Source organism: Hyla sarda, chromosome 3, assembly GCF_029499605.1.
Source record: "Hyla sarda isolate aHylSar1 chromosome 3, aHylSar1.hap1, whole genome shotgun sequence".
Classification (NCBI taxonomy): Eukaryota; Metazoa; Chordata; class Amphibia; order Anura; family Hylidae; genus Hyla; species Hyla sarda.
Genome location: NC_079191.1, coordinates 187,541,258 through 187,564,919, shown reverse-complemented (window position 1 = coordinate 187,564,919; position 23,662 = coordinate 187,541,258). Strand labels below are relative to the sequence as shown.

Genomic DNA, 23,662 nt, shown 5'->3' with positions numbered 1-23,662 from the left:
ATTCAAGGGTACTCATGGAATTTTAACTAAAAATGTATTGTGTGAACATGCACACACTGACACACTTCAATTATTCAAGGAAAGCGGACCTCCAGATATTGAGAATACTGGTAGTCTCGTAGGGAAGACCCCAAAAATCAGTTTGTTATTCCATACCCTGTAGATTGGGTATATGTTTTAAAGTTAAAGTGGTACTCCAGTATAGGAAAACATATCTCCTATCCAAAGGATTGGGGATAAGTGTCTGATCATGGGGGGGGGGAGGGGTGTCCAGCCGCTGCTCTCCTTGTGCATGTAGCCGAGGTTGGCACACGCCATCCATGCATCTCTATGAGTGCCAAAGCGCTGTAGTCATGTATCTCCAGCTCTCCCTTAGAGATCATGGTAGGGGGTGTTTGAACGAAACTTAGCCCCTATCCTTGGATGGGGATACATTTTCCTAAACTGGACTACTCCTTAATATTTAGGTAGAAAGAGAGGACTCCTTCCATGCAGACATGTTAGCTCATAGGTGGTCATTTTGCTTATTCACGCAGGGTATGTACTGTATCATTAGACTATGTACACACATAGAAATAAAATATTACATAATGCCTGCAATAAAAAAGTGGTGTAAATTGCATGTTATTAAAGGGTGTTTTCTTGTGTTTATATCCTCAGATACCCTAATTCCAACACTGTTCCTATGCTATGCCTCCCGTTTCCCAGATATAGGGCCTTTACTATTTTGTTGTCTGTCTATTGGTTGCTTAACTTTTTATTGAATAGCTATTCAGGCGGGGACTTTATTGCTAAATAGGAGGTGAATGCTAGGCTCGGGGGGAGTGATTGGGAGCTTCATAATCACATGCCCTCTGAATATGACACACACCTTCTTAGCCATATTTGTACCCCCTGAGCATTGCATTCACAACCTTAGACAAAATTACCCAGGGTCAGACAATGGCAGGAAAGAAAAAAAGGAAAGAGCATTATGAACTGCAACCACTGTCTAATCTCAGTCTAGTTTAGCCTTAGCTAAATATATAGGGATATCACTGGGGTACCTTTACTGGGCAGTGCAGGTCAGCAGCGACAATGGACCAAGAGTAAGTGTAGAGGTATTTTTTGCAACCCTGCCCTTGCCTACCCCCGCATAATTGTTGAGAGGGACGGAAAAACCTTTTAATAAACCTTATGTGGATATTTTATGTCCCTATGGAATCTGTGCATTTAAAACATAACACCACAACTAGAACTAGGACTGCATATGTAATTGTAAAAGGATTGCTCAATAAGCTGCCATGAACTGACTGTATCCTCTTGGAAGAGCCTGCAAACCAGTGTAAGGAGCTGGTAATTTAATATTAAAAAGGAGAACTCTTATATCATCATAATGGCATAAACACACTTACATATTTTTCATTACTTAAAGATGATATAAAACAGAACATAGCTTTATCTGGTCACAAAATAAAGTTTACTGTAAATACTAAATAAAATATTAGATTTGTCTCTGTTCATACTGTTTTCCAACAGGATTCCACTGCTTTTTGACAGAAAAAGCACAACATCCAGTAAAAAACAAAATGTCATTAATTTAGTAAAAAAAAAAAAAATAATATCTTCGGACAAAAGAGAAGAAAAAAAAAAAAAAAGAAAAAAGGAATCATGACTGATTGATCCATTAAAACACAAACCACAACGAAGGAGCACAGAGCTAAAAGAATCCATGTCTGTATGGACATCTCTTTAGATCTACCATAGACAGCCAGCAGTATGTGTGTGGAGAAGATATATCAGCCTTTTAACATACCTCATCATCTTTACAATAAGTGCTAGCTTTACCCTGTCCAGTTTAGACGTACATTTGCATGTACACATGATGTGGACCAGTAATATACATAAACCACACATACGGAATATATTTCCCTCAAAGACCTGCATGAGTGTACAAGCCCTGCAGCACTAGAAAAGATCTTGATCAAGTTAATCCAAAATAAAACTGTGTTTTATGGCATTTCATTTAAAATGAATATATGCAATGAGAAGAGAAAGCACATGTTTCTCCACACTGGGAGGCATAATGGAGAAACTGCAGCTGGTCATAAACAGTAGATAACTTTTAGCAGAGCGTGCATGCCATTTTAGTAGAAAAATCTGTAGAGAAAAGAAAAGAAAGGACCGACGGACGGCGCCTCGTGTATTTACCCTCAATAGATCGGGTGGTGGGTGGGGGGGGGGAACCCCACGGGGCTTATAGATGGCCGCTCACCTTGAGATCTATGCAAAAAAGCATATCACCCACGATATAATCTGGGTACTGTAGTACGAGTCGCTGCTATGCCGATGGGTTGCAGGAGGAAACAAGTCGTCCTGGGAGTCAATATTAGAAGTAGAGCAGGAAAAAACCCTCAGGTATGGCGCTGCAGACTCTTGTAGACAGATGAGGCGGATGCCAAAGGTAATAGGAAAGTCCTCAGCAGGACATTTTATTAAAAAAACAATAAAATGGACAAGATTACGCGTTTCGGGAGGATCCCTCCCTTCCTCAGATCAGGATAAGGACAGTACAACAATAGCAGGTTTATATAGCCCAAAAATGGGCGCCAAAAACACATGGGAGGAGTAACAATCCAAACTTGAAAATCAAAGTACAGGAACAGAAACAGCACTTACATATAATATACAGTATGAATATACATTAGGAAGCAAAACAATTACAAATTGTGGTAATATAAGGTCAGGTTATGTGTTTGACCAAGACTAGCAACTGCTGGACAGCAACGGCTGACAGCTTCCGGCCCACTGCGATTCTCCAGCAGTTGCTAGTCTTGGTCAAACACATAACCTGACCTTATATTACCACAATTTGTAATTGTTTTGCTTCCTAATGTATATTCATACTGTATATTATATGTAAGTGCTGTTTCTGTTCCTGTACTTTGATTTTCAAGTTTGGATTGTTACTCCTCCCATGTGTTTTTGGCGCCCATTTTTGGGCTATATAAACCTGCTATTGTTGTACTGTCCTTATCCTGATCTGAGGAAGGGAGGGATCCTCCCGAAACGCGTAATCTTGTCCATTTTATTGTTTTTTTAATAAAATGTCCTGCTGAGGACTTTCCTATTACCTTTGGCATCCGCCTCATCTGTCTACAAGAGTCTGCAGCGCCATACCTGAGGGTTTTTTCCTGCTCTACTTCTAATATTTTAGTAGAAAAGAACAGATAATCAGACTCTTCTGAAGGTGCTAATCATTTTCAAGGGAAACAAAGGATCTGACCATCTAAATGCCAAACTGCTGGATTCCGGCTTAAGGCTGGGTTCACACTACGTTTTGTCCCATACGGGAGCGCATACGGCAGGGGGGAGCTAAAAGCTCGCGCTCCCGTATGTCACCGTATGCCATTCATTTCAATGAGCCGACCGGAGTGAAACGTTCGGTCCGGTCGGCTCATTTTTGCGCCGTATGCGCTTTTACAACCGGACCTAAAACCGTGGTTGACCACAGTTTTAGGTCCGGTTGTAAAAGCGCATACGGCGCAAAAATGAGCCGACCGGACCGAACGTTTCACTCCGGTCGGCTCATTGAAATGAATGACATACGGGAGCGCATACGGTGACATACGGGAGCGCGAGATTTTAGCTCCCCCCTGCCGTATGCGCTCCCGTATGGGACAAAACGTAGTGTGAACCCAGCCTTACCCAGCTCAATGCAGTTCAAAAAGGTATTCGTTTGTCTGTGAATCACACCAGAATAAAACGTCTAGGACAAGAACCCTAACTTAAAGATTACCTGTCACCTAAACTTTTTATATGCCCTCGCAACATGTCAAAAGTTTGGATTGGCGGTGGTCTGAGTGTTTAGACGTCCACTGATCATGACAATAAGCTGGGAGAAGGTTGCAGCAGCACTCTTGGTCAAAAAAATGGAGGCTCTTCGCGCACTTTTTGATCAGAATATGTCCCCCATCCACCACACGGAGGTGGCCTCATTTCGGACGGAACCCTAACACTCATTTCACTCACCTCTGCTGGGCATATGGCCTCTGACTGGGTGACCATGCTGGATCCACTATCAATTTAAAAAACCTCCTGTGAAACAAGGAGGGGTGCACGGCTACAGAGAGTGCCACTCCTCCTAAATTGCACAGCAAAAACAACAAGAAAAATAGCCAGCACAACTAACTAATATACGGGTGCACGCTGCTGTGGAAGATACAGAGTATACAAAGAAGAAGGTTTCGCTAAGAGCCTCCATTTTTTGAAAAAAAGAGTGCTGCTGCAACCTTCTTTTTTGTATACTCTGTATTTGCCACAGCAGCGTGCACCCGTGTATTAGGTAGTTGTTCTGGCTATTTTTCTTTTTGATGTGCAATTTAGGAGGAGTGGCATCCTCTGTAGCCGTGCACCCCTCCTCGTTTCACAGGAGGTTTTTTAAATTGATAGTGGACCCAGCATGTCACCCAGTCAGAGGCCATATGTCCAGCATAGGTGTGTGAAATGAGTGTTAGGGTCCCATCCGAAATGAGGCCACCTCCATGTGGTGGATAGGGGACATATTCTGATCAAAAAGTGCGCTAAGAGCCTCCATTTTTTGAACAAGGTTGCTGCTGCAACCCTCTTTTTTGTATGTACTGCATAATAAGCCGGGAGAAGTAATTTGGAAAAACTTTTGACATGTCCTAGCGAAAAGTCAAAAGTTTTGATTGGTGGGAGTGTGAGTGGAGTGTGTGTGTCGAACACGTGACACAAAGCAGGGAGAGGAGCGCATTACCACACACTCCACGCACACTCCCACCGATCAAAACTTTTGACTTTTCACTAGGACATGTAAAAAGTTTTTCCAAATGACAGTGCCCATTTAATGTTAATACTCATATATGGTTTCTATGTGGAAAACTTACTGGTAATTCAATATTTATCAGACAAAATATAATAGTGTAGTAGGTCAAACACTGAAATATCGTGAATTGAAAAACTATTTTACATATGAACTTACTGGAGTCTCAGCCTTCATCTGGGCCTGCAGCTTGTTTTTCATCCTCATATCGTTAAACTTGGCACTTCTCTTCACATAAATTCCACCATGCTGTAAAAAAAAAAAAAAAATCACTATTGTAAAATGGGACCATGAAAAACACTCCATTTCACACAATCACAAGTTTATTTCCACGGATTATTGATGAATTCATTGACCTTGTTAATTCCTGTGAAAAATATGTACCACTTGCCTAATGGGTCAGTTATAAATCTTAGATCACTAGGCCCCTAGTGTACCAAAACAACAAGGAACCATGGTAGCCCAACCTTCCCAGTTGCATGAGCGTGATGAGGAGCAGTTTAACCCCTTAAAAGGTACCTATTATCAACTAAACTTTCCCTGATCCCCATCTTTCCCTGTCTCTAACTATCTATCCTAGCATTAATTTTAACTCTAAACAACCTAAAAATAAATTTTTATGTTCATCTTTGGTAGCTCAGATAGGACCGTCTGAGAAGGGAGGAAGTGGACGGGGCCCGGCAGGCGCGACGTCATCTGAAGCCTTGCCGGGCCGCTTCTGCCCGTCTTCCTGTATTCTTCACTCTTGAAGAGCTGCGCTCAACTGACTCTGGGCCAGCAGACGCCGGCTCTCCTTGTCAGCAGGAGGAGCCTGAAGATGCTGGCCGACAGAGCCAGGAGTGAGCCTGGCAGGGATGCACGCACAGCGCTCCCTCCTGCCTGTCTGACAGGCGGCGTGTCTGACAGGCGGGAGCTGCGCCGAGTATGCGATTTCGGACTCTCCGAAATCATCCAAAAAGGGACTCCTAGGGAGACCCCTAGTGGCCAAAAGTTAAAACACCAAAAAAAACATAGAAGAATAAACCGGGGAGGGAGAATGCCGTGACCGGGGAGGGAGAATGCCGTGACCGGGGAGGGAGAATGTGAAATGGGCGGTGGGCATAAAATGTGTGGATAGTTGTAAAAGGGAGAAGATTGGACATGAAATGGCAGGATTTCACCATTTATGACCAGGGGGAGGAACGTGACCGGGGGGAGGAACGTGACCATGAGAGGAGATAGAAATTAAATGGAGATGTGAAATGGGCTGTGGGCATAAAATGTTTGGATAGATGTAAAAGGGAGGAGATTGGACATGAAATGGCAGGATTTCACCATTTATTTATTATATCGCATCGCATATCGGTATCGCAATATTTAGGCCCATAATCGCAATCGCATATTTTCCCAATATTGTTTAGCCCTACTACAGACCATATAAGGGTTAGTTTTTTTAGCATCACCAATCGTAGTTTGTAATGACCGCAACCATTTAATAAAATCTACCGCAAAACAAAACCAAAAAATTACCTGTCACCTAAAATATATTTGTGGGGTTAAATTCAAAAAGAATTTAAAAAAAAAAAGCCATTTTGTAACTTTGGGTAAAAATGACACCTTATCTTTATTCTGTAGGTCCATACGGTCACAAGGATACACAATTTATGTTGATTTTATTTTACAACTTAAAAAAAATGAATTACTACATGCACCAAAATTAGTATGTTTAAAACGGTAATCTTCTGACCCCTAAAACTTTTTTATTTTTATGCATTCGGGTATATACAAGGGCAAATTTTTTGCAGTGTGGTCTGTAGTTTTTATCTCTACCATTTTTATTATGATGCGACTTTTTGCTCGCTTTTTATTAGTTTTTTTATGTGAAGTGACCAAAAATGCACAATTTTGGAAATTGGTATTTTTGTTACGTGTACACCATACACTGTGCGGTTTAGCTAACCTTATATTTTAATAGTTTGGACATTTACGCACGCGGCAGTACCACATATGATTATTTTTATTACACTATTTTATTTTAAAAAATGGGAAAACGGAGGTGATTTAAACTTAATAGGGAAGGGGTTAATTCACTTTTATAATAAATTTTTTATTTTTTAGCCCCCATAGGGGCTACAACATGCAATCTTCTGTTTGCATATACTGATCAATGCAATGCCATAGCATAGCATTGATCAGTGCTCTGGGTGCTCTGCTGCTCTAGCCTTCGGACGACAATGAGGCAGGTAAGGAGCCTCACGTTGTTCACTCAGCTGATCGGGACCCGTGATGTTGCCGCAGATATCCCGATCAGCTCCACTGAGCTACCCGCACCGTTAACCCCGCATTTTAGACGCCGCGTTCGGCGGTGCCTGGCATTAGCTGTGGGTCCTGGCTGCCTGTAGCAACCAGGACCCACCGGGTTTAACCCATTCTCCGCTCATGAGAACAGTTTAAACGCCATTAACGGGACTAGGGCGTACAGGTGGCTAGCTTTTTGTGAACTGCTATTTCCTGTTTGACTTTTCTTTTTTTTTACTACAAATCCCACAATTCCATTATCCTCCCTCCCACACATCAGCCACCCCACCCATTGAAACGTAAATGAGCTGCATCCATTCAAATCAGTGTGGTTTTCAATCAGGTACCTACAGCTGTTGTATTGGTTACAAATTGATCCCTCCACCCATTGAAGCAGACAGGCTCCCTGTCATCAGCTGACAAGTGAGTCAGGTCTCGACCACATTGCAACTTGGGAAAAATCTGAGACAACAGTCATTTTGTATGCTGATAAAAATAAATATTGGAGTGAAAATCACAGAAGAGTTGTAGTTTTGCAGTTTGGGAGTTGTAGTTTTGCAACATCTGGAAGGACACAGTTTGGAGACCACTATACAGTGGTCTCTAAGCTATAGACCTCCAGATGTTGCAAAACTACAACTCCCAGCATGCTGAGACTGTCCAGGCATGCTGGGAGTTGTAGTTCTGCAACATCTGAAGGGACAGAGGTTACAGAACTACAACTCCCAGCATGCCTGGGCATGCTGAGAGTTGTAGTTTTCCAACATCTGGAGCACTACCGTTTGGGCACCACTGTATAGTGGTCTCCAAACTGTGCTCTTCCAGCTCTTGAAAAACTACAGCTCCCAGCATGCCCTTTGGCTGTCCGTGCAAGCTGAGGGTTGTGGTTATGCAACAGCTTGAGGCGCACTGGTTGGGAAACATTGTTTCCTAACTCAGTGTTTCCCAACCAGTGTGCCTCCAGCTGTTGCAAAACTATAACTCCCAGCATGCAGGGTACAGGGTACATTCACACAGGCGGGGGTTTACAGTTAGTCTCTCACTGCAAGTTGGAGATGCAGGAAATTTTCCGCTGCAGCTCAAACTCCCAGCGGGAAGCTCGCAGTAATCCCCCGGCAGTCTGAATGTACCCTAAAAACACTATACTACACTTACTCAAAATAAAGGGTAATACACTACATATACACATACCCCTATACAGTTACCCCCCACCCCACCCCCCAATAAAAATGGGAAACCTCTGGTACGTCACGGTTTCTAAAACGGAGCCTCCAACTGTTGCAAAACAACAACTCCCAGTATTGCCGGACAGCCATTGACTGTCCAGGCATGCTGGGAGTTTTGCAACAGCTGGAGGCACCCCGTTTGGGAAACACTGCTGTAGGGTAATTTTAGTATCCGAGGCAAGTCTAATTCTTGCATCCGGGTCCGTCCCTATGCAAATATCTAATTTAGGCCTCAAATGCGCATGGCGCTCTCTAACTCCGGAGCCCTGTTGTATTTCAAGACAACAGTGTAGGGCCACATATGGGGTATTTCCGTACTTGGGAAAAATTACCCAACAAATTTTGGGGGGCTTTTTCTCCTTTTACCCCTTATGAAAAGGTAAAGTTGTGGTCTACACCAGCCTGTTAGTGTATATAAAAAAAAATAAAAAATTTTTTTAAATTACACTTACAGTGTGGTGTCGGCCCATGCTTTTCATTTTCACAAGAAGGAAAAGGAAAAAAAGACCCTGAAAATTTGTAACACAATTTCTCGTGAGTATGGAAATACCCCATGTGTGGGCGCAAAATGCTCTGCAGATGCACAACAAGGCTCAGGAGTGAGAGCGCACCATGTACATTTGAGGCCTAAATTGGTGATTTGTAAAGGGGTGGCTGATTTTACAGCGGTTCTGACATAAATGAAAAAAAAAAAAAAAACGTGACCCCATTTTGGAAACTACAGCCCTCACAGAATGTAACAAGGGGTATATAGAGAGCCTTAAAGGGGTGAAAACCTTTTTTCTTTTAAATCAACTGGTGGCAGAAAGTTAAGTACAGGAAGGATTAAGATTTTTTTTAATAGAAGTAATTTACAAATATGTTTATAAGCTGCTGAATACTACAGAGGAAATTCTTTTCTTTTTGGAATGCGCTCTGATGACATCACGAGCACAGTTCTCTCTGCTGACATTATTATAATAATAACGCTTTATTTATTGTTGTCCTTAGTGGGATTTGAACCCAAGTCCCCAACACTGCAAGGCAGCAGTGCTAACCACTGAGCCACCATGCTGCCCTTAGCATACATCTGCTATGCATGGTTGCTAAAATTGACAGGGATGTCAGCAGAGAGCACTGTGCTCGTGATGTCATCAGTGTTCCAAAAAGAATGGAATTTCCTCTGTAGCATTCAGCAGCTAATAAGTACTGGAAGGATTAAGATTTTTTAATAGAAGTAATTTACAAATATGTTTAACTTTCTGCCACCAGTTGATTTAAAAGAAAAAAAGGTTTTCACTGGAGTACTCCTTTAACATCCCACAGGTGTTTAACCCCTTAACGACGCAGGACGTATATTTACGTCCTGCGCCGGCTCCCGCGATATGAAGCGGGATCGCGCCGCGATCCCGCATCATATCGCGTGGGTCCCGGCGCTAATCAACGGCCGGGACCCGCGGCTAATACCACACATCGCCGATCGCGGCGATGTGCGGTATTAACCCTTTAGAAGCGGCGGTCAAAGCTGACCGCCGCTTCTAAAGTGAAACTGAAAGTATCCCGGCTGCTCAGTCGGGCTGTTCGGGACCGCCGCGGTGAAATCGCGGCGTCCCGAACAGCTGATCGGACACCGGGAGGGCTCTTACCTGCCTCCTCGGTGTCCGATCAACGAATGACTGCTCCGTGCCTGAGATCCAGGCAGGAGCAGTCAAGCGCCGATAATGCTGATCACAGGCGTGTTAATACACGCCTGTGATCAGGATGAGAGATCAGTGTGTGCAGTGTTATAGGTCCCTATGGGACCTATAACACTGCAAAAAAAAGTAAAAAAAAAGTGTTAATAAAGGTCATTTAACCCCTTCCCTAATAAAAGTTTGAATCACCCCCCTTTTCCCATAAAAAAAAATAAAACAGTGTAAAAAAAAATAAAAATAAACATATGTGGTATCGCCGCGTGCGTAAATGTCCGAACTATAAAAATATATCATTAATTAAGCCGTACGGTCAATGGCGTACGCGCAAAAAAATTCCAAAGTCCAAAAAAGCGTATTTTGGTAACTTTTTATAACATAAAAAAATGAATAAAAAGTGATCAAAAAGTCAGATCAAAACAAAAATCATACCAATAAAAACTTCAGATCACGGCGCAAAAAATGAGTCCTCATACCGCCCCGTACGTGGAAAAATAAAAAAGTTATAGGGGTCAGAAGATGACATTTTTAAACGTAAAAATTTTCCTGCATGTAGTTATGAGTAGGGTATCATTTTAACCGTATGGACCTACAGAATAATGATAAGGTGTAATTTTTACCGAAATATGCACTGCGTAGAAACGGAAGCCCCCAAAAGTTACAAAATGGCGTTTTTTTTCGATTTTGTCGCACGATTTTTTTTTCCGTTTCGCCGTGCATTTTTGGGTAAAATGACTAATGTCACTGCAAAGTAGAATTGGCGACGCAAAAAATAAGCCATAATATGGATTTTTAGGTGGAAAATTTAAAGGGTTATGATTTTTAAAAGGTAAGGAGGAAAAAACGAAAGTGCAAAAACGGAAAAACCCTGAGTCCTTAAGGGGTTAACAAAAATTCGTCAAAGTTGGACGTGAAAATAAAATTTTTTATTTTCTTCACTAAAATGCTGATGTTATCCCAAATTTTTCATTTTTTCGAGGAGTAATAGGAAAAAAGCCCCCCAAAATGAATAACACCATTTCTGGTAATTTGAGGTAACACCATCATTTTAGTGTTAAAAATCAAATTTTCCATTTTCACGTCCAACTTCAAGGCAAAGTCATCAAACACCTGTGGGGTGTTAAGGCTCACTATACCCCTTGTTACGTTCCCTGAGGGGTGTAGTTTCCAAAACAGTATGCCATGTGTTTTTTGTTTTTTTTTTGCGGTTCTGGCACCATGTAATGCAACATGGCCCCCAAAAACCATGACAGCTAAATTTGTTTTAAAATAATTCTACAGTTTCTTTCCTCTTTCCCTCGAGCCATGTTGTGAGCCCACAGAGCACTTAATGTCAACATATGAGGTATTCACGTACTCAAGACAAATTGGGCTACAAATTTTGTGGGGCTTTTTCTCAAATGGGGCTACAAGAACATGTTAGTGTAAAAAACGCAGATTTAGATTTTTCTCCTCCACTTTGCTGCAATTCTTGTGAAACACCTAAAGGGTTAAAACACTTTGAATGTCATTTTGAAAACTATGAGGGGGTGTAGTTTCTATAATGGAGTCAATTATGGGGTATTTGTCATAGAAAGGCCCCTCAAATCCAGTTCAAACTTAACTGGTCCCTGAAAAATTCAGATTTTGAAATATTCATAAAATGTTGAAAATTGCTACTATATTTTGAAGCCCTCTAATGTCTTCAAAAAGTAAAAATAGGTAAATTTTATGATGCCAACATAAAGTGGACATATTGTATTTGTGAATCAATATAACATTTATTTGGAATATCCATTTTCCTTACAAGCAGAGAGTTTCAAAGTTAGAAAAATGCTAAATTTTCATGAAATGTTGTGATTTTTCAGCAAGAAATGATGCAAGTAACAACAAAAATTACCGCTATGTTAAAGTAGAATATGTCACGAAAAAACAATCTCGGAATCAGAATAATCGGTAAAAGCATCCCGAGTTATTAATGCATAAAGTGACAGTGGTCAGAATTGCAAAAAAAGGGCTCAGTCCTTAAGGTGAAAAAGGACTGAGTCCTTAAGGGGTTAAAGCGTACATGTCAGATCACCCCAAAAAAATTAAAAAAATACTTCTATTTTGCTCATTATCCCATCCTGATCATGTTCGTATAATCTTTATGTGCCTATGATCTATATTTCTCTTAGAATTCCCTTTATTTACTTGATTGCAAAGTGAAAGTACTTTTCATTTACAGCAGGGGGGTAGGGTCCTCACTGTGATGACCACTCCCCCTCCCTCACTGTTCTTGAAGCGGTAACCCTTTCCTTTCTGGTTTTATGCTACACACACACTGTGTACCTACAGCTTTTGCAAAACTACAGCTCCCAGCATGCCCACACATCCTATGAGTTGCAGTTTTTGCAACAGCTGGAGGCATATGATTAGTAAAACTGATTTTCAGCAGTGTTGCTGCAGGCTGTGTTCCTCCACTTGTTGCAAAACCACAACTCCCAACATGCCCACACATCATTTGGCTGTGCAGGCATGCTGGGAGTTGTAGTTTTGCAACAGCTGGAAGCATATGATTGTAGTCCCCCTGTAACACACATTCACTTCTTATATTCACAGATATATACAATATATATATATATATATATATATGTAGTTAGGAGTAGCCGTATTAGTCCAGTGATGCAAAAAGCAAAATCATCGGTAGTTGCAGTATCTTGTAATACCTTTTTTATTGGACTAACAAGATTTTGTAGAGACAAGCTTTCGGGATTCCTCCCTTTCAAGTCATAAGCATTTCTGAGCTCACAAGGAGAAAACACAGGTTCTATCTCACAAAATATGCAGGGGTTAAAACAACATATGTGGAGAATGGACATTAAGTTGGGCCATAAATTGTAGAGCAATAGGACAATAGACTACAGATAAGGATGAGGGGGGGGGGGGGGGGGGGGCTGGAGAGCAGAGGTGAGAATGGTGGTTACGCTGGACAGAGGAGAAAGGACAATTTTACTACAGAACCATAGACTGAAGATCAGACTTAGACAGGGGGAGGGGGAGCAGGGGTGTAATGGTGTTAGAGCAGGGAGAGGGAAGACAGTTTAGCAAAGGTTATAGGAAATTTTGATAATGGGATAAGAAGCTTAAATTCACATTAAGTCTTGGAGTCATAAAAAAAAAACTATCATTTTGGCTTCAAATGTCTTTCTTTCCTGGGTGTTCTTGAAGTTTCCTTTCAGGATCTTGATTTTGAGGTCGTGTAAGGAGTGACCTGTTTGGGTGAAATGGTGTCCAACTGGGGGGCGATAGTCCTTTTCTCTATGGATGATCTGTGGAGGTTCATCCTTTTATTGAGTGGCTGGTCTCACCAATGTAACATCCCAGGTCACAGGTGCATTGTAACACTTATCTGTGGACCCCTGTGAACTGAGGAGCGGATTTGAGGACCGGACCTCCCAGGGGACTTGAGGTATCACTAGACGTGGAGCTGTTATCTGTGGACTGTGAACAATACATTGGAGTGTGGAGTGTTGGACCCGGAGCTGAATCCCGGGATCTGCAGTTTGTTCCTTCCCTGTGCCCTTCTGTTGCCCATTGTTTGCCCAGACTGCGGATCACTCTTCATCGTGCGGATTGTGTTTTGTGATCTCTGCCAATAAACCTGGTGCTGTTCTCCCATCTCCTGCTCTGTTGATTGTGTGACAATCCTTACGTGTTGAACACCGTCACATATACATGCAGGGACAAAGAAATCCTCCATTTAGTCTTCTGTCTCCTGCTCAGTCACGGCAGCAATGTGCTGCCCCTCCCTCCCCCCTTCTCCTCACACAGCAGACAGTGAGGGAGCCTGTGCTTCTGCCCCTCCCCCTTCTCTCCACAGGAGCACACAAGCAGTAGCTTTAGAACTCCAGAACTATCAATGATGAAGTGGGTCCATGACATAGGTGATGACAAGTGGACACAGCCAGGCCGGTATGTATCCCAGGAGGCCCAAGGGGCAGTTCTTTGACAGGCTTTTTCAGTATGAAATACTGGAATTTTTTTAATGAAAGCAATTGCAAAACCTATTAGTTTTGCATGCTTTACAACATATTAAAGGTTTTTACATCTGACAGTGCCCATTTAAACTCACCTGGGGCAACTAACAGGTGTGGGCAATATAAAAATCACACCTGAAAGTAGATAAAAAGGAGAGAAGTTCACTTAGTATTTGCATTGTGTGTGCCACACTAAGCATGGATTTGTGAAACAAATTTGTGGAAAAATTGGTAGATTTGTCCAAAGTGCGCAACATTATCAAGAAGTTTGCAACTCATGGCACTGGAGCTAATCTCCCTGGACGTTGAAGGAAGAGAAAAATGTATGAAAGGTGTCAACGCAGGATAGTCCGAATGGTGTATAAGCAGCCCCAAACAAGTTCCAAAGATATTCAAGCTGTCCTGCAGGCTCACAGAGTATTAGTGTCAGCGTAAACTATCAGACGACATTTAAATGAAATGAAACGTTATAGCAGGAGACCCAGGAGACATTAAAAAGCAAAACTACATTTTGCCAAAATGGACTTGAGTAAGCCAAAATCCTTCTGGGAAAATGTCTTGTGGACAGATGAGACCAAGATAGAGCTTTTTGGTAAAGATCATCATTCTACTGTTTACCGAAAATGAAATGAGTCCTACAAAGAAAAGAACACAGTACCTACAGTGAAGTATGGTAGAGGTTCAATGATTTTGGAGTTGTTTTGCTGCCTCTGGCACTGGGTGCCTTGAATGTGTGCAAGGCATCATGAAATCTGAGGATTACAAATGGATTTTGGGTTGCACTGTACAGCCCAGTGTCAGAAAGCTGGGTTTGCGTCCGAGATCTTGGGTCTTGCAGCAGGACAATGACCCCAAACGTACGTCGAAAAGCATCAGAAATGGATGGCAACAAATCGCTGGAGAGTTCTGAAGTGGCAGCAATGAGTCCAGATCTAAGTCCCATTGAACACCGGTGGAGAGATCTTAAAATTGCTGTTGGGAAAAGGCGCCCTTCCAATAAGAGAAACAACAAAAGGCAACTGAACACACACAGAGGTATCAATTATAAACAATTTAACCCCAAAAGGGGGTTAACAAGGTGCCTCTATTTGAGTATGTGTTCTAATAAAACATAACTTTTATTCAAAATTAGAGTAAGGGGTGAGAAACATTAACACATTTAAAACCACTGACCCAATCACATCAAGATGATGTCACATATGTCTTATTAGCTGTCTGTGAGGTGCTGTCTCCATAGTTGTATGGGGTATAATATACCTTTACCACTATATTAGTGTGTACAGGACTTTGGCACTATATATGGCCCTTATTGAGCGACATACGTCTCAATCCCCTATATATCTCTGTAACTGACAGCACCAGGTGGTACTCGGTGATTATCACTTTATTCAGAAATCACCACTAAGGTGACGTCATATAATGGGAGCTGTCTATTTCATTTCATATCTATGCATCCCGGTCACTTTTGCATACTACCCCGTCCTTACTGTGCACCACAGGTCTGGACTTATTTGGCTTGCCCGCTAATGGTTTCTTAGAGATGCATAATGTGAGCACTCAGTTAAAGATGTGTTGGGAAAGCATTTAAAATGTCAGGCTTTCATACCCAGACATGTTTCGCCACTCACGTGGCTTTATCAAGGAGATTACTGACAGCATGAGCAAGGCATCATGAAATCTGAGGATTACCAACGTATTTTGGATTGCACTGTACAGCCCAGTGTCAGAAAGCTGGGTTTGCGTCCAAGATCTTGGGTCTTCCAGCAGGACAATGGGGGGTATTTATCAATTTTGCCTGTTGACAGTTTCATTTTACCCTTTTTTTTCACTTTGGTTTCCGTGGACATGCACCAAATTTATCATTTGGTGCAAGTTGTTAGTAATTTTGGCTCAAATGTTGAAATCAGCTGTTCGCAGTGCCTTTTACACAGAACTTACCACCACAGAGGACGCGTATTTTACCCTGTAGAGCAGCCATTTCGGAGTCTCTCCTGCAGTATATCAGCAAGCGACATGAGTTATTTTCTTTTGTGGGGTTTATAGCCACCATGTGAAATGGATTTTAATTTTCAATTTTCAACTTGAGCTGTTGGCTGTCCGGGCATGCTGGGAGTTGTAGTTTTGCAACATCTGGAGGTCCGCAGATTGGAGACCACTGCTTTAGTGCTTACCTTTCCTGAACCTGTGTGGCCATGTCCAATGCTGGCTCAACAGAGGGTGAAGGTTCCTCAGAGACAACTATGTCGCAGGATAGTATTGAGCAGCCCTTTTTAATGTATTTTGACGCCTTTACATTTTCTTACATTGCTAAGTGTGTTTTCCAAGTGCAAAATTTCTTGGCGGTGATTTGCGCCAAAAAAACGGGATTTGTGCCAAAATTGCGCCAAAGATCAATTGGCACAAATGATGAATTACTGACTTAAGTTGAAATCACACACAGGACCGTGTGATTTTGAGAAAGTTGTAAAAATGACAGTGGTGCAAAAAGACACTGCGCCAAAGTATTGCGTGAAAGTTACGTTGAAAAATACACATAAATCCTTTGTCAATCCATATGTCAAAAAGCATCCAGAAATGGACAGCAACAAAGTACTGGAGAGTTCTGAAGTGGCCAGCAATGAGTCTAAATCCCATTGAACACCTGTGCAGAGATCTTAAAATTGCTGTTGGGAAAAGGCGCCCTTCCAATAAGAGAGACCTGGAGCAGTTTGCAAAGGAAGAGTGATCCAACATTCCGGCTGAGAGGTGTAAGAAGCTTATTGATGGTTATAGGAAGCCACTGATTTCAGTTATTTTTTCCAAAGGGTGTGCAACCAAATATTAAGTTAAGGGTGCCAATAATTTAACTGCCCATTTTTGGAGTTCGGTGTGACATTATGTCCAATTTGCTCTTTTCTCCTCCCTTTTTTGGTTTAGTTCCAATACACACAAAGGGAATAAACGTGTATAGCAAAACATGTGTTACTGCAATGCTTTTCTGTGAGAAATACTTCATTTTCTTGAAAAATTTCAGGGGTGCCAACATTTACGGCCATGATTGTACATCACCACCTGAAAAACCTGGCTAAGCTGTGCCCTTTCTCTGACAGACACCATGGGCGCCATTTATCATTGTAGGGGTAAGTTAGGGCTGCAACGATTAATCAATTTTATCGATAAAATTCGATTGGCCTATTCGTTGCAAAGGAATGCCGGGCGCCGGCAGTCATGAGGCTGCAGAAGGCGGTTCAGGCAGGCACTGTTTCTGCACATCCTGCAAATCACACACTGCCACAGCCTCTTTAAGTTAACAGTACCTGACCCCAGTCCCAGAGCCCGGGCGGGTGCTGTTGGACGCGGTTGTGGCGCTGTTGCTGCGGGATTAGCTGCTGCTCACAGCTCAGGAGCTGCACACCGAGCTCCAGGACTACATCTCCAATCCTGGAAACTAGCAGGCATTAGTAACCCCAGTGGCAGTGGACAGCTGAGTAAGTGACCCGGTGACAGGGGGCAGGGCTTGCTGGGGACGGCTGTCAGCTGGGCTGCGAATATTCCCAGTGTGGAAGGAGACAGTGACAGACGGGTGGTGTGTGTCTCTGTCATTACAGTCTGCAATAGTAAGCTTGGTGGGGCCAGTATTAGTATATAGTGTACTACACACACTGCTACACACATGGGGGGGTACGTGCAGAGCATTGCACCCTAGTGTCTTCTGCAGAAACAAGGGTGAAAATGCTCTGCACATACCCCCCTGTGTATAGTATTGTATGTACTACACACCCACTGCTATACACATGGAGGTATGTGCAGAGCATTGCACCCTAGTGTCTGTAGTACAGACAATATTGTGCAATGCTCTGCACATACCACTATGTGTATAGCAGTGTGTAAAAAAATGTAAATTAACTGATCCCCCTCATAAAAATTAGCTCCCCCTTTTCTTATTGATATACAAAAAAAGTTACATTTATTTTATTTTTTTCCCATATTTGATCCTACCGTATGGCTAACTAGTTGTCTGAACTATTAAAACATTAGTGAATCATTAACATTTTATTTTAATAGTTCAGACAGTTGCCCATGCGGCAGTATCAAATTTACGCTGGTTTCTATAAAGGATCATTAATAATAATCCTGTACCACAACCGGCATAAACGTAAAAAAACTACTCAAAAATCAAAAAAAGGTCACATCACATGCTAAAAACTTTTAATATGGCCATTGTACATAATTTTTCAAGTAGTATCAGCTGGACCCCTTTTTTTGGCATTTTGATATTTTTTCTGATTAATCAACGAAATAGGGTGTAGTGTATATGCAGGGGTGTGGAAATTAAAAACCCCAAAAACTTCTTGTCCAAGGGGCTAAAGCGGAGCACAATCTAATTGTCCCTCAAGAAAATCCACTTGTCCTGGTAGATAAAATAATTTCAACCAAAATAGTACGATCCCCCCCCACTAGACCACCAGGGATGGTTATAAGATCCCTTTAGACACTGCTGTCAACTTAGACAGCGGTGATCTAATGGTTTAATAGCGGCCACGGTGATCGCAGCATGCCAGGCTATTAGTGGCGGGAGAGCTGTAGCTCCTCTTACACCCGAGGCAAGTCCAGAAAATTGCCCCCCATCTAACCCCTGTAACTACAATTTTTCCATATACCGGGATGTATGAGGGTAATCTTATGTGCCGTGATCTGTAGTTTTTATCTGAACCATTTATCAGAACTTTTATTAGGAAAGCGGCTTATTCACATATATACGCACTTTTTAAAATATTTTAATCACTATTTTTCAGACTTCATAGGGACTTATACACGGAGTCTTTTGATTGGAAACCACTGAACAACGCTGTGTTACTGGGGGGGGGGGGGGGGGAAGCGGGGGTTGGTTCTGCTTCTCCAGTTTATATGGTGCATTTTATTTACTCTAATTTGTGTGTCAGAAAATGCTGGAAGTTGCATTTAGTTACTAGATAACTACAACACCCAGCATGCCCTGATACAGCCTATGTTTGTGTGGGTGTTGCAGCATGTTGCACTGTATAGAAGTACAGTTAAGGTTATTGTGTAAGATGCTGGGAGTTGTAGTTTTGGTTCGTGTCAGCTGCAGAGCCATAGGCTGTGTCAAGGAATACTGGGAATTGCAGTTAGTAACTACAACACCCAGCATGCCCTGATACAGCCTATGGCTCTGCAGCTGATCCGAATCAAAACTAGAACTCCCAGCAGGTTACACTTTATAGTTCTACAGTTTAGGTTACGGTGCAACATGCTGGAAGTTGTAGTTTTGGTTTGGGCGTGTTTGCGGGCATCCGTGGGGCACTTGGTCGGTGAGTATGAAGGGGGAGGATTCTGGTGGTGCAATTTAGTGCGGGTGGCTAGAAGCCACAAAAAAAATTTAGCACAACTGGCAGCAGTGCACCTACCACTGCGTTATGCAACAGCTGGAGGCACACTGGTTGGGATTGGGAAACACGGAGTTAGGTAACAGACTACCGCAGTGCTTCCACTCCACTGTCTGTTTCCTAACTCAGTGTTTCCCAACCCATGTGCCTCCAGCTGTTGCAAAACTACAACTCCCAGCATGCATGGTCTGTCAGTGCATGCTGGGAGTTATAGTTTTACAACAGCAGGAGGCACACAGGTTGGGAAACACTGAATTAGGAAACAGACAATGTTTCCCAACCAGTGTGTCTCAAGTTGTTGCAATACTACAACATCCAGTATGCCCAGACAGCCGAAGGGCATGTTGGGAGTTGCAATCATGCAACAACTGGGGGAGAACAGTTTAGAGACCACTGTGTAGAGGTCTCCAAATTGTAGCCCTCCAGATGTTGCAAGACTTCAACTCCCAGCATGCCCAGACTGCTCAGGCATGTTGGGAGTTCGGCAACATCTAAAGGGCCAGATGTTGCCAGACTACAACTCCCAGAAACCATGGACAGTCTTAGCATGCTTTGAATTGACATCTGGAGGGCTACAGTTTGGACACCACTGTATAGTGGTCTCAAAACAGTGCCCTTCCAGATGTTGCAAAACTAAGAGACTGTCCAGGCATGAGACTGTCCAGGCATGCTGGGAGTTGTAGTTCTGCAACATCTGAAGGGCCAGATGTTACAGAACTAAAACTCCCAGCATGCCTGGACTTTCTGGGCATGCTGAGAGTTGTAATTTTGCAACATCTGGAAGGACAGTGGTCTCCAAACTGTGGCCCTCCAGATGTTGCAAAACTACAACTCCCTTTGGCTGTCTGGGCATGCTGGAAGTTGTAGTTTTGAAACTCCTAGATACAGCAGTGAAGATCACTTTACGGCGATCTTCACAGCTGTAGCTGACACGGACGCCACTTGCCTGCCGCCTCCTGTCAGCCGTCGGTCCTGGTCCCCGCGATCGCAGGTAACCGCCGCTGCACCATCACCGCCATCTTTCCCCCGCTCTGCCCTGACATCCAGGTGCGGGCAGAACGTGGGAAATTAACTTTCACCCCTGCCCCTGCCCTGCGATTCGCCAGTCAGTCCTGATCGGCCAATCGCAGGGGATAGGAGGAGGTGGCACCCTGCCACCTCACTCCTATCCTTCAGGATGGTCAGAGCTGTTTCTGACAGCTCCGATCATCCCTATTTTCCGGGCTATCGGGTCATCAGAGACCCGATCAGCCTGTAATCGTCGCAAATCGCCGATCAGGACCCCCCCAGGCATTTGCATGGGATGCCTGCTGAATGATTTCAGCAGGCATCCCGATCCGTTCCCTGTCTAGCAGCGGGGATTGAAATTCCCACGGGCGTACAGGTACGCCCTTTGTCCTTAACCCCTTAAGGACCAAGGACGTATGGGTACGTCATGGGTACGTCCTGGGTCCCGATCCTGCAATATAACGTGTGGTCACACGGTGACCCGCATCATATCGCGGCGGGCCCGGCGTCATAGTGAAGCCGGAACGCGCCTCTAATAGCGTGCGGCCCTGATCGCGGTGCCACGCGCTATTAACCCTTTAGCCGCACGCTCAAAGCTGAGCCGCGCGGCTAAAAACTAAAGTAATATATATATATATATAATATATAAGGTATAATCGCGGCATCCCGAACAGCTGTAGCACAGGAGGAGGTCTTCTTACCTTCCTTCCTGCAGTCTGATCGCCAATTGAATGCTTCAAGCCTTAGATCCAGGCTTGAGCATTCAATCGCCGAAAACACTGATTGATGCATTCCTATGGAGATGGATCAATCAGTGTTAAAGATCAGTTAATGCAATGTTATAGCGCCCCCTATAGGAGCTATAATATTGCATAAGCCCGGCTTTTCCAAGAATAAAAAAAACACAGTGTAAATAAAAATAAACATATGTGGTATCCGAAATGTCCGAATTATAAAAATATACCAATTTTGAAACCGCACGTTCAATGGCGTACGCGCAAAAAAAGTCAAAAATAGCGCATTTTTTTATCACCTTTTTATACCACAAAAAAGTGAATAAAAAGTGATCAAAAAGTCTGATTAGAACAAAAATGGTACCGCTAAAAACTTCAGATCACGGCGCAAAAAATTAGCTCTCATAGCGCCCTGAACACAGAAAAATAAAAAAGTTATAGGGGTCAGAAGATGACCACTGCATGTATCCATGATTGTTTCCTTAAGTGATACAAAATCATGTTTGCCAAAAAATGTACAAAATAGTGTTTGTTCATCAATTTTGTCGCATATTGATTTTTTTTCCCGTTTCACCGTAGATTTTTGGGTAAAATGACTAATGTCATTACAAAGTAGAATTAGTGACGCAAAAAATAAGCCACCATATAGAATTTTAGGTGAAAATTTTAAAGAGTTATGATTAGTTAAGGAGGAAAAATTGAAAATGAAAAAAATTGAAAAAGCCCGGGCCCTTAAGGAGTTAAGGACTGAGGGGTTTTCGGTTTTGCACTTTAGTTCTTTCCTCCTCACCTTTTAAAAATCATAACCCTTTCAATTTTGCACCTAAAAATCCATATGATGGCTTATTTTTTGTGCCACCAATTCTATTTTGCAGTCACATCAGTCATTTTGCCCAAAAATCTACAGCGAAACGAAAAAAAAAAATCATTGTGCGACGAAATTGAAGAAAAAAAATGGCATTTTGTAACTTTTGGGGGCTTCCGTTTCTATGCAGTACATTTTTCAGTAAAAATGACACCTGATCTTTATTCTGTAGGTCCATACGGTTAAAATGATACGCTACTTATATCGGTTTGATTTTGTCGTACTTCTGGAAAAAATCATAACTACATGCACGGAAATTTTTGTATTGATCAGACTTTTTGATCGCTTTTTATTCATTTTTTCATGATATAAAAAGCTACCAAAAATATGTTATTTTGGACTTCGGAATTTTTTTTTGCGCGTACCCCATTGACCGTGAGGTTTAATTAATTATATATTTTTATAGTTCGGACATTTACGCACGCGGCGATACCACATATGTTTATTTACACAGTTTTTTTTTGTTATGGGAAAAGGGGGGCGTTTCAAACTTTTATTAGGGAAGGGGTTAAATGACCTTTGTTAACTTTTTTTTCTTTTTGTTTTTGCAGTGCTATAGCTCCATTAGGGAGCTATAGCACTGCACACACTGATCTCATATGCTGATCCCTGCAGAGCCATAGCTCTGCACGGATCAGCGAGATAGGGGCTCGATTGCTCAAGCCTGTAGTTCAGGCTTGGAGCAATCAAACCCCGATCGGATGCCGCGGACACAGGTAAGGAGACCTCCGCCTGCGTCCCAGCTGATGTTATCGCGATGTCCCGATCAGCCCGACTGAGCTGCCGGGAAGCGTTTACTTTCGTTTTCAGACGCAGCGGTCAAATTTGATCGCCGCGTCTGAAGGGTTAACAGCGCGCGGCACAACGATCGATGCCGCGCGCTGTTAGCCCAGGGTCCCGGCTATGATTAGCAGCCGGGACCGACCCGGTGTGATGCGGGGTCACGGCGTGACCCCGTTTTTAACACCGGGAGCGGGCTTAGGACGTACAGGTACGTCCTAAGTCCTTAAGGGGTTAAGTACCAGAGCGCAAAGGTGTACCCATACGCCCATGGTCCCCAACAGGTTAATGCAAACACATTTGTTAAAATAAGTGAGGCATGGATCAATGAAGAATTTAAAACTCCTGTGCCAGGTGGTACTGATTAGACCAGGGGTCTCAAACTGGTGGCCCTCCAGATGTTGCAAAACTTCAACTCCTAGCATGCCTGGACATGCCCAGATAGCCATTTGCTGTAGCTAATGGCTGTCGGGAATGCTGGGAGCTGAAGTTTTACAACATCTGGAGGGCCACCAGTTTGAGACTCCTGGATTAGACACTACTACCACCACCACCCCTGCTGTCTGCTGGTTACTACTAAAACTCCCACCACCCAACCAGTGATTTTTGGCTTTTCATACAAAAGTCATTCTTTTTCCCTATTTTAGGACACTAATCCTGAAAGGGAGAATTTTAGGAACACCTAAAAAAAAATCCATTGCGTCTTCACTTGTCAGACTCCTTAACTGTTACTACTTCTAAAAAATAATCATTTTTGGAACGCTTGGAACCTTTGCGTGCATTTCAGCACAAACAAACAGGGATACTTTATGCACATTTATGTTAATGTTTAAAAACACACTGCACTAGCGGATTTTGTATACTCTCTAGCAAGCTGTTAGTTACCATTAGTTAC

The 23,662-nt window shown here is 42.8% G+C and overlaps 1 protein-coding gene across 2 annotated transcripts in view; it reads right to left on the bottom strand.

Annotated features, from left to right (window-relative positions):
* The window catches only part of AGPAT5 (1-acylglycerol-3-phosphate O-acyltransferase 5), a 110,118-nt gene that overhangs the window by 60,342 nt on the left and 26,114 nt on the right, over positions 1–23,662 (bottom strand). For both annotated transcript variants that reach the window (XM_056565718.1, XM_056565719.1), the window contains exon 4: positions 4,985–5,074. In XM_056565718.1, coding sequence (XP_056421693.1) covers positions 4,985–5,074 — 90 coding nt within the window. The remainder of the gene's footprint in view (positions 1–4,984; positions 5,075–23,662) is intronic.